The following is a 12,489-nucleotide window of genomic DNA, read 5'->3' as shown; positions in this document are numbered from 1 at the left end:
GGAAGGAGGGGGTTTGGTGTCTCTGTCATTAAGGAATGAGGGGGTTTGGTCTCTGTCATTAAGGAAGGAGGGGGTTTGGTGTCTCTGCCATTAAGGAAGGAGGGGGTTTGGTGTCTCTGTCAGTAAGGAAGGAGGGGGTTTGGTGTCTCTGCCATTAAGAAAGGAGGGGGTTTGGTGTCTCTGCCATTAAGGAAGGAGGGGGTTTGGTGTCTCTGCCATTAAGGAAGGAGGGGGTTTGGTGTCTCTGTCAGTAAGGAAGGAGGGGGTTTGGTGTCTCTGTCAGTAAGGAAGGAGGGGGTTTGGTGTCTCTGCCATTAAGGAAGGAGGGGGTTTGGTGTCTCTGCCAGTAAGGAAGGAGGGGGTTTGGTGTCTCTGACATTAAGGAAGGAGGGGGTTGGTGTCTCTGTCATTAAGGAAGGAGGGGGTTTGGTGTCTCTGCCATTAAGGAAGGAGGGGGTTTGGTGTCTCTGCCATTAAGGAATGAGGGGGTTTGGTGTCTCTGCCATTAAGGAAGGAGGGGGTTTGGTGTCTCTGCATTAAGGGAGGAGGGGGTTTGGTGTCTCTGACATTAAGGAAGGAGGGGGTTTGGTGTCTCTGCATTAAGGAAGGAGGGGGTTTGGTGTCTCTGCATTAAGGAAGGAGGGGGTTTGGTGTCTCTGTCAGTAAGGAAGGAGGGGGTTTGGTGTCTCTGCATTAAGGAAGGAGGGGGTTTGGTGTCTCTGCCATTAAGGAAGGAGGGGGTTTGGTGTCTCTGTCATTAAGGAAGGAGGGGGTTTGGTGTCTCTGCATTAAGGAATGAGGGGGTTTGGTGTCTCTGTCATTAAGGAAGGAGGGGGTTTGGTGTCTGTCATTAAGGAATGAGGGGGTTTGGTGTCTCTGTCATTAAGGAATGAGGGGGTTTGGTGTCTCTGTCATTAAGGAAGGAGGGGGTTTGGTGTCTCTGTCATTAAGGAAGGAGGGGGTTTGGTGTCTCTGTCATTAAGGAAGGAGGGGGTTTCGTGTCTCTGTCATTAAGGAAGGAGGGGGTTTGGTGTCTATGCCATTAAGGAAGGAGGGGGTTTGGTGTCTCTGTCATTAAGGAATGAGGGGGTTTGGTGTCTCTGCATTAAGGAAGGAGGGGGTTTGGTGTCTCTGACATTAAGGAAGGAGGGGGTTTGGTGTCTCTGTCATTAAGGAAGGAGGGGGTTTGGTGTCTCTGTCATTAAGGAAGGAGGGGGTTTGGTGTCTCTGTCATTAAGGAAGGAGGGGGTTTCGTGTCTCTGTCATTAAGGAAGGAGGGGGTTTGGTGTCTATGCCATTAAGGAAGGAGGGGGTTTGGTGTCTCTGTCATTAAGGAATGAGGGGGTTTGGTGTCTCTGCATTAAGGAATGAGGGTTTGGTGTCTCTGTTACAGTCATTATTGTTTGGCTAACCCTCCTCCTGCAGGATAAGCTAACCAAGGTCTCTGGGAGCAGCAGATGAATATAATAAGGTGTGATAAAAACCTGCTGGACTAATGTTTCTGTTAACACATAACATCCATGTTATCTCTATCTCTCTCTGTTAACACATAACATCCATGTTATCTCTATCTCTCTCTCTGTTAACACATAGCATCCATGTTATCTCTACCTCTCTCTCTCTGTTAACACATAGCATCCATGTTATCTCTACCTCTCTCTCTGTTAACACATAACATCTATGTTATCTCTATCTCTCTCTGTTAACACATAACATCCATGTTATATCTATCTCTCTCTGTTAACACATAGCATCCATGTTATCTCTACCTCTCTCTCTGTTAACACATAAAATCCATGTTATCTCTACCTCTCTCTCTCTGTTAACACATAAAATCCATGTTATCTCTATCTCTCTCTGTTAACACATAGCATCCATGTTATCTCTACCTCTCTCTCTGTTAACACATAGCATCCATGTTATCTCTATCTCTCTCTCTGTTAACACATAACATCCATGTTATCTCTATCTCTCTCTGTCAACACATAGCATCCATGTTATCTCTACCTCTCTCTCTCTGTTAACACATAGCATCCATGTTATCTCTACCTCTCTCTCTCTGTTAACACATAGCATCCATGTTATCTCTACCTCTCTCTCTGTTAACACATAACATCCATGTTATCTCTATCTCTCTCTGTTAACACATAACATCCATGTTATATCTATCTCTCTCTGTTAACACATAGCATCCATGTTATCTCTACCTCTCTCTCTGTTAACACATAACATCTATGTTATCCCTACCTCTCTCTCTCTGTTAACACATAGCATCCATGTTATCTCTACCGCTCTCTGTTAACACATAACATCCATGTTATCTCTACCTCTCTCTCTGTTAACACATAACATCCATGTTATCTCTATCTCTCTCTGTTAACACATAACATCCATGTTATCTCTATCTCTCTCTCTGTTAACACATAGCATCCATGTTATCTCTACCTCTCTCTCTCTGTTAACACATAGCATCCATGTTATCTCTACCTCTCTCTCTGTTAACACATAACATCTATGTTATCTCTATCTCTCTCTGTTAACACATAACATCCATGTTATATCTATCTCTCTCTGTTAACACATAGCATCCATGTTATCTCTACCTCTCTCTCTGTTAACACATAAAATCCATGTTATCTCTACCTCTCTCTCTCTGTTAACACATAAAATCCATGTTATCTCTATCTCTCTCTGTTAACACATAGCATCCATGTTATCTCTACCTCTCTCTCTGTTAACACATAACATCCATGTTATCTCTACCTCTCTCTCTGTTAACACATAGCATCCATGTTATCTCTACCTCTCTCTCTCTGTTAACACATAGCATCCATGTTATCTCTATCTCTCTCTCTGTTAACACATAACATCCATGTTATCTCTATCTCTCTCTGTCAACACATAGCATCCATGTTATCTCTACCTCTCTCTCTCTGTTAACACATAGCATCCATGTTATCTCTACCTCTCTCTCTCTGTTAACACATAGCATCCATGTTATCTCTACCTCTCTCTCTGTTAACACATAACATCCATGTTATCTCTATCTCTCTCTGTTAACACATAACATCCATGTTATATCTATCTCTCTCTGTTAACACATAGCATCCATGTTATCTCTACCTCTCTCTCTGTTAACACATAACATCTATGTTATCCCTACCTCTCTCTCTCTGTTAACACATAGCATCCATGTTATCTCTACCGCTCTCTGTTAACACATAACATCCATGTTATCTCTATCTCTCTCTGTTAACACATAACATCCATGTTATATCTATCTCTCTCTGTTAACACATAGCATCCATGTTATCTCTATCTCTCTCTGTTAACACATAACATCCATGTTATATCTATCTCTCTCTGTTAACACATAGCATCCATGTTATCTCTACCTCTCTCTCTGTTAACACATAACATCCATGTTATCTCTACCTCTCTCTCTCTGTTAACACATAGCATCCATGTTATCTCTATCTCTATCTATAACTCCATCCTCTCTCCCCCCCTCCCTCCCTCCCTCATCTCACCATACTGCTGTTGAGGCTCTTGTCCACCTTGCAGAAGGTGTGTGGTGGCGTCTCTCCCTTGCCGGGGATGATGACACAGATGTCTGTGACGGCCAGGGCGGCGTAGGTCTGGCTCTCCGTGGCGCGGCGATACGTCACGTAGATCCTCTGGGAGGAGGTGGAGCTTATGTTGGCAGGGCGTCCGGAGGGCGTGGTCTGGATGATGTGGCAACCCTGCTTTAACCGCTCCTTCCACTCATACAGAACACTGGGAGGAGGAGAGGAATCTGTCATTTAGCTACGACCTTAACCCTGACCTTAACCCTGACTTTAACCCTGACCTTAACCCTGACCTCTAACCCTGACCTCTAACCCTGACCTCTAACCCTGACCTCTAACCCTGACCTCTAACCCTGACCTTAACCCTGACCTTAACCCTGACCTCTAACCCTGACCTCTAACCCTGACCTCTAACCCTGACCTCTAACACTGACTTCTAACCCTGACCTCTAACCCTGACCTCTAACACTGACTTCTAACCCTGACCTTAACCCTGACCTCTAACCCTGACCTCTAACACTGACTTCTAACCCTGACCTCTAACCCTGACCTCTAACACTGACTTCTAACCCTGACCTCTAACCCTGACCTCTAACCCTGACCTCTAATCTACATCTACCTACCCCAGGTCATATCTACCCCAGGTCATATCTACCCCAGGTCATAACTAACCCAGGTCATATCTACCCCAGGTCATATCTACCCCAGGTCATAACTACCCCAGGTCATAACTACCCCAGGTCATATCTACCCCAGGTCATATCTACCCCAGGTCATAACTAACCCAGGTCATAACTACCCCAGGTCATAACTACCCCAGGTCATAACTAACCCAGGTCATATCTACCCCAGTTCATAACTACCCCAGGTCATATCTACCCCAGGTCATATCTATCCCAGGTCATAACATACCCCGGCTCATAACTACCCCAGGTCATAAGTACGCCAGGTCATAACTACCCCAGGTCATATCTACCCCGGCTCATAACTACCCCAGCTCATAACTACCCCAGGTCATATCTACCCCGGCTCATAACTACCCCAGGTCATATCTACCCCGGCTCATAACTACCCCAGGTCATATCTACCCCGGGTCATAACTACCCCAGGTCATAACTACCCCAGGTCATAACTACCCCGGGTCATAACTACCCCGGGTCATAACTACCCCGGGTCATAACTACCCTGGCTCATAACTACCTTGGCTCATAACTACCCCAGGTTTGTCTACCTACCCCAGGTCATAACTACCCCAGGTCATAACTACGCCAGGTTTGTCTACCTACCCCAGGTCATAACTACCCCAGGTCATATCTACCCCAGGTCATAACTACCCCAGGTTTGTCTACCTACCCCAGGTCAGTGAGTGGTGGTTTGTCCCGTCCTCGTCTGTAACACAGGAAGATCTGTGGCGCCATGAGACTTCCGTTGTTCAAGTCAGCTGACAGACCGGACGGCGTGGATTCCACACACGTGTACCCAGGAGGCACCTCTTCACCCAGCGAGCGCATCACCACAGCGACGTCGGTGATGGGCGGCTTGGGTTTGGCCGTCTTGTGGCAGACATCGTGGAAGTGGATCTCCTGCTCCAGTGGCGTGGAGGAGTCGGTCAGACCAGCCAGCACGAAGTAGTCTGCTACACGAGGCCCCTTGTCCTCCATCTCCCATCACTATTAGGTCTGGAGGAGAGACAGACAGATGCAGAGAGAAAGAGAGACAGAGAGAGAAAGAGAGAGAAAGAGAGACAGAGAGAGAAAGAGAGACAGAGAGAGAAAGAGAGAGACAGAGAGAGAAAGAGAGACAGAGAGAGAGAGAACGAGAGACAGAGAGAGACAGAGAGAAAGAGATAAAAAGAGAGAAAGCGAGAGAGGTGTTAGAGAATTAGCATGCTACCTACAAAGCACCTTGTCCTCCATCTCCCATCCCCACACTCTAGGTCTGCACAGAGAGACTACTACATCTCCCATCCCCACACTCTGGGTCTGCACAGAGAGACTACTACATCTCCCATCCCCACACTCTGGGTCTGTACAGAGAGACTATACACACTACATCTCCCATCCCCACACTCTGGGTCTGTACAGAGAGACTATACACACTACATCTCCCAACCCCACACTCTAGGTCTGCACAGAGAGACTATACACACTACATCTCCCATCCCCACACTCTGAGACCCCACACTCCCTCCCCACCCGGGTCTGTACAGAGAGACTATACACACTACATCTCCCATCCGCCAGGGCACCCTCTCTCCCCCCCCCCGGGTCTGTACAGAGAGACTACTACATCTCCCATCCCCACACTCTGGGTCTGTACAGAGAGACTATACACACTACATCTACCATCCCCACACTCTAGGTCTGTACAGAGATACTACTACATCTCCCATCCCCACACTCTAGGTCTGTACAGAGAGACTATACACACTACATCTCCCATCCCCACACTCTGGGTCTGTACAGAGAGACAGTACACACTACATCTACCATCCCCACACTCTGGGTCTGTACAGAGAGACTATACACACTACATCTCCCATCCCCACACTCTGGGTCTGTACAGAGAGACTATACACACTACATCTCCCATCCCCACACTCTGGGTCTGTACAGAGAGACTATACACACTACATCTCCCATCCCCACACTCTGGGTCTGCACAGAGAGACTATACACACTACATCTCCCATCCCCACACTCTGGGTCTGTACAGAGAGACTATACACACTACATCTCCCATCCCCACACTCTGGGTCTGTACAGAGAGACTATACACACTACATCTCCCATCCCCACACTCTAGGTCTGTACAGAGAGACTATACACACTACATCTACCATCCCCACACTCTGGGTCTGTACAGAGAGACTATACACACTACATCTCCCATCCCCACACTCTGGGTCTGTACAGAGAGACTATACACACTACATCTCCCATCCCCACACTCTAGGTCTGTACAGAGAGACTATACACACTACATCTCCCATCCCCACACTCTGGGTCTGTACAGAGAGACTATACACACTACATCTCCCATCCCCACACTCTGGGTCTGTACAGAGAGACTATACACACTACATCTCCCATCCCCACACTCTGGGTCTGTACAGAGAGACTATACACACTACATCTACCATCCCCACACTCTAGGTCTGTACAGAGAGACTATACACACTACATCTCCCATCCCCACACTCTAGGTCTGTACAGAGAGACTATACACACTACATCTCCCATCCCCACACTCTGGGTCTGTACAGAGAGACTACTACATCTACCATCCCCACACTCTGGGTCTGTACAGAGAGACTATACACACTACATCTCCCATCCCCACACTCTGGGTCTGTACAGAGAGACTATACACACTACATCTCCCATCCCCACACTCTGGGTCTGTACAGAGAGACTATACACACTACATCTCCCATCCCCACACTCTGGGTCTGTACAGAGATACTATACACACTACATCTCCCATCCCCACACTCTGGGTCTGTACAGAGAGACTATACACACTACATCTCCCATCCCCACACTCTGGGTCTGTACAGAGAGACAATACACACTACATCTCCCATCCCTACACTCTAGGTCTGTACAGAGATACTACTACATCTCCCATCCCCACACTCTAGGTCTGTACAGAGAGACTATACACACTACATCTCCCATCCCCACACTCTGGGTCTGTACAGAGAGACAGTACACACTACATCTAACAATCCCCACACTCTGGGTCTGTACAGAGAGACTACTACATCTCCCATCCCCACACTCTGGGTCTGTACAGAGAGACAGTACACACTACATCTACCATCCCCACACTCTGGGTCTGTACAGAGAGACTATACACACTACATCTCCCATCCCCACACTCTGGGTCTGTACAGAGAGACTATACACACTACATCTCCCATCCCCACACTCTAGGTCTGTACAGAGAGACTATACACACTACATCTCCCATCCCCACACTCTGGGTCTGTACAGAGAGACTATACACATTACATCTCCCATCCCCACACTCTGGGTCTGTACAGAGAGACAATACACACTACATCTCCCATCCCTACACTCTAGGTCTGTACAGAGATACTACTACATCTCCCATCCCCACACTCTGGGTCTGTACAGAGAGACTATACACACTACATCTCCCATCCCCACACTCTGGGTCTGTACAGAGAGACTATACACACTACATCTCCCATCCCCACACTCTGGGTCTGTACAGAGAGACTACTACATCTACCATCCCCACACTCTGGGTCTGTACAGAGATACTATACACACTACATCTCCCATCCCCACACTCTGGGTCTGTACAGAGAGACTATACACACTACATCTCCCATCCCCACACTCTGGGTCTGTACAGAGACACTATACACACTACATCTCCCATCCCCACACTCTGGGTCTGTACAGAGAGACTATACACACTACATCTCCCATCCCCACACTCTGGGTCTGCACAGAGAGAGACTATACACACTACATCTCCCATCCCCACACTCTGGGTCTGTACAGAGAGACTACTACATCTCCCATCCCCACACTCTGGGTCTGTAAAGAGAGACTATACACACTACATCTCCCATCCCCACACTCTGGGTCTGCACAGAGAGACTACTACATCTCCCATCCCCACACTCTGGGTCTGTACAGAGAGACTATACACACTACATCTCCCATCCCCACACTCTGGGTCTGTACAGAGACACTATACACACTACATCTCCCATCCCCACACTCTGGGTCTGCACAGAGAGAGACTATACACACTACATCTCCCATCCCCACACTCTGGGTCTGTACAGAGAGACTACTACATCTCCCATCCCCACACTCTGGGTCTGTAAAGAGAGACTATACACACTACATCTCCCATCCCCACACTCTGGGTCTGCACAGAGAGACTACTACATCTCCCATCCCCACACTCTGGGTCTGTACAGAGAGAATATACACACTACATCTCCCATCCCCACACTCTGGGTCTGTACAGAGAGACTACTACATCTACCATCCCCACACTCTGGGTCTGTACAGAGAGACTATACACACTACATCTCCCATCCCCACACTCTGGGTCTGTACAGAGAGACTATACACACTACATCTCCCATCCCCACACTCTGGGTCTGCACAGAGAGACTATACACACTACATCTCCCATCCCCACACTCTGGGTCTGCACAGAGAGACTATACACACTACATCTCCCATCCCCACACTCTGGGTCTGTACAGAGAGACTATACACACTACATCTCCCATCCCCACACTCTGGGTCTGCACAGAGAGACTATACACATTACATCTCCCATCCCCACACTCTGGGTCTGTACAGAGAGACTATACACACTACATCTCCCATCCCCACACTCTGGGTCTGTACAGAGAGACTATACACACTACATCTACCATCCCCACACTCTGGGTCTGTACAGAGAGACTATACACACTACATCTACCATCCCCACACTCTGGGTCTGCACAGAGAGACTACTACATCTCCCATCCCCACACTCTGGGTCTGTACAGAGAGACTATACACACTACATCTACCATCCCCACACTCTGGGTCTGCACAGAGAGACTATACACACTACATCTCCCATCCCCACACTCTGGGTCTGTACAGAGATACTATACACACTACATCTCCCATCCCCACACTCTAGGTCTGCACAGAGAGACTACTACATCTCCCATCCCCACACTCTGGGTCTGCACAGAGAGACTATACACACTACATCTCCCATCCCCACACTCTGGGTCTGTACAGAGAGACTATACACACTACATCTCCCATCCCCACACTCTGGGTCTGTACAGAGATACTATACACACTACATCTCCCATCCCCACACTCTGGGTCTGTACAGAGAGACTATACACACTACATCTCCCATCCCCACACTCTGGGTCTGTACAGAGATACTATACACACTACATCTCCCATCCCCACACTCTGGGTCTGTACAGAGAGACTATACACACTACATCTCCCATCCCCACACTCTGGGTCTGCACAGAGAGAGACTATACACACTACATCTAACAATCCCCACACTCTGGGTCTGTACAGAGAGACTACTACATCTCCCATCCCCACACTCTGGGTCTGTACAGAGAGACAGTACACACTACATCTACCATCCCCACACTCTGGGTCTGTACAGAGAGACTATACACACTACATCTCCCATCCCCACACTCTGGGTCTGTACAGAGAGACTATACACACTACATCTCCCATCCCCACACTCTAGGTCTGTACAGAGAGACTATACACACTACATCTCCCATCCCCACACTCTGGGTCTGTACAGAGAGACTATACACATTACATCTCCCATCCCCACACTCTGGGTCTGTACAGAGAGACAATACACACTACATCTCCCATCCCTACACTCTAGGTCTGTACAGAGATACTACTACATCTCCCATCCCCACACTCTGGGTCTGTACAGAGAGACTATACACACTACATCTCCCATCCCCACACTCTGGGTCTGTACAGAGAGACTATACACACTACATCTCCCATCCCCACACTCTGGGTCTGTACAGAGAGACTATACACACTACATCTCCCATCCCCACACTCTAGGTCTGTACAGAGAGACTATACACACTACATCTCCCATCCCCACACTCTGGGTCTGTACAGAGAGACTATACACATTACATCTCCCATCCCCACACTCTGGGTCTGTACAGAGAGACAATACACACTACATCTCCCATCCCTACACTCTAGGTCTGTACAGAGATACTACTACATCTCCCATCCCCACACTCTGGGTCTGTACAGAGAGACTATACACACTACATCTCCCATCCCCACACTCTGGGTCTGTACAGAGAGACTATACACACTACATCTCCCATCCCCACACTCTGGGTCTGTACAGAGAGACTACTACATCTCCCATCCCCACACTCTGGGTCTGTACAGAGAGACTACTACATCTACCATCCCCACACTCTGGGTCTGTACAGAGAGACTATACACACTACATCTCTCATCCCCACACTCTGGGTCTGTACAGAGAGACTATACACACTACATCTCCCATCCCCACACTCTGGGTCTGTACAGAGACACTATACACACTACATCTCCCATCCCCACACTCTGGGTCTGTACAGAGAGACTATACACACTACATCTCCCATCCCCACACTCTGGGTCTGCACAGAGAGAGACTATACACACTACATCTCCCATCCCCACACTCTGGGTCTGTACAGAGAGACTACTACATCTCCCATCCCCACACTCTGGGTCTGTAAAGAGAGACTATACACACTACATCTCCCATCCCCACACTCTGGGTCTGCACAGAGAGACTACTACATCTCCCATCCCCACACTCTGGGTCTGTACAGAGAGACTATACACACTACATCTCCCATCCCCACACTCTGGGTCTGTACAGAGACACTATACACACTACATCTCCCATCCCCACACTCTGGGTCTGCACAGAGAGAGACTATACACACTACATCTCCCATCCCCACACTCTGGGTCTGTACAGAGAGACTACTACATCTCCCATCCCCACACTCTGGGTCTGTAAAGAGAGACTATACACACTACATCTCCCATCCCCACACTCTGGGTCTGCACAGAGAGACTACTACATCTCCCATCCCCACACTCTGGGTCTGTACAGAGAGAATATACACACTACATCTCCCATCCCCACACTCTGGGTCTGTACAGAGAGACTACTACATCTACCATCCCCACACTCTGGGTCTGTACAGAGAGACTATACACACTACATCTCCCATCCCCACACTCTGGGTCTGTACAGAGAGACTATACACACTACATCTCCCATCCCCACACTCTGGGTCTGCACAGAGAGACTATACACACTACATCTCCCATCCCCACACTCTGGGTCTGCACAGAGAGACTATACACACTACATCTCCCATCCCCACACTCTGGGTCTGTACAGAGAGACTATACACACTACATCTCCCATCCCCACACTCTGGGTCTGCACAGAGAGACTATACACATTACATCTCCCATCCCCACACTCTGGGTCTGTACAGAGAGACTATACACACTACATCTCCCATCCCCACACTCTGGGTCTGTACAGAGAGACTATACACACTACATCTACCATCCCCACACTCTGGGTCTGTACAGAGAGACTATACACACTACATCTACCATCCCCACACTCTGGGTCTGCACAGAGAGACTACTACATCTACCATCCCCACACTCTACCATCCCCACACTCTGGGTCTGTACAGAGAGACTATACACACTACATCTACCATCCCCACACTCTGGGTCTGCACAGAGAGACTATACACACTACATCTCCCATCCCCACACTCTGGGTCTGTACAGAGATACTATACACACTACATCTCCCATCCCCACACTCTAGGTCTGCACAGAGAGACTACTACATCTCCCATCCCCACACTCTGGGTCTGCACAGAGAGACTATACACACTACATCTCCCATCCCCACACTCTGGGTCTGTACAGAGAGACTATACACACTACATCTCCCATCCCCACACTCTGGGTCTGTACAGAGAGACTATACACACTACATCTACCATCCCCACACTCTGGGTCTGTACAGAGAGACTATACACACTACATCTCCCATCCCCACACTCTAGGTCTGCACAGAGAGACTATACACACTACATCTCCCATCCCCACACTCTGGGTCTGCACAGAGAGACTATACACACTACATCTCCCATCCCCACACTCTGGGTCTGTACAGAGAGACTATACACACTACATCTACCATCCCCACACTCTAGGTCTGCACAGAGAGACTATACACACTACATCTCCCATCCCCACACTCTGGGTCTGTACAGAGAGATTACTACATCTCCCAT

At 48.4% G+C, this 12,489-nt stretch overlaps 1 protein-coding gene across 3 annotated transcripts in view; it reads right to left on the bottom strand.

Moving 5' to 3' along the window:
* LOC106587766 (C-myc promoter-binding protein) overlaps nt 1-12,489 on the bottom strand; it is a 223,466-nt gene that overhangs the window by 160,815 nt on the left and 50,162 nt on the right. For all 3 annotated transcript variants that reach the window (XM_082969800.1, XM_082969801.1, XM_082969802.1), the window contains exons 2-3: nt 4,923-5,248; nt 3,531-3,777 (exon numbers count right to left, since the gene is read on the bottom strand). In XM_082969800.1, the coding sequence (XP_082825926.1) occupies nt 3,531-3,777; nt 4,923-5,230 (555 nt within the window). In that variant the 5' untranslated portion in view covers nt 5,231-5,248. The remainder of the gene's footprint in view (nt 1-3,530; nt 3,778-4,922; nt 5,249-12,489) is intronic.

The sequence above is a fragment of the Salmo salar genome, chromosome 26 (assembly GCF_965601325.2).
Source record: "Salmo salar chromosome 26, fSalSal1, whole genome shotgun sequence".
Classification (NCBI taxonomy): Eukaryota; Metazoa; Chordata; class Actinopteri; order Salmoniformes; family Salmonidae; genus Salmo; species Salmo salar.
This window is presented reverse-complemented; position numbering and strand designations above follow the sequence as displayed.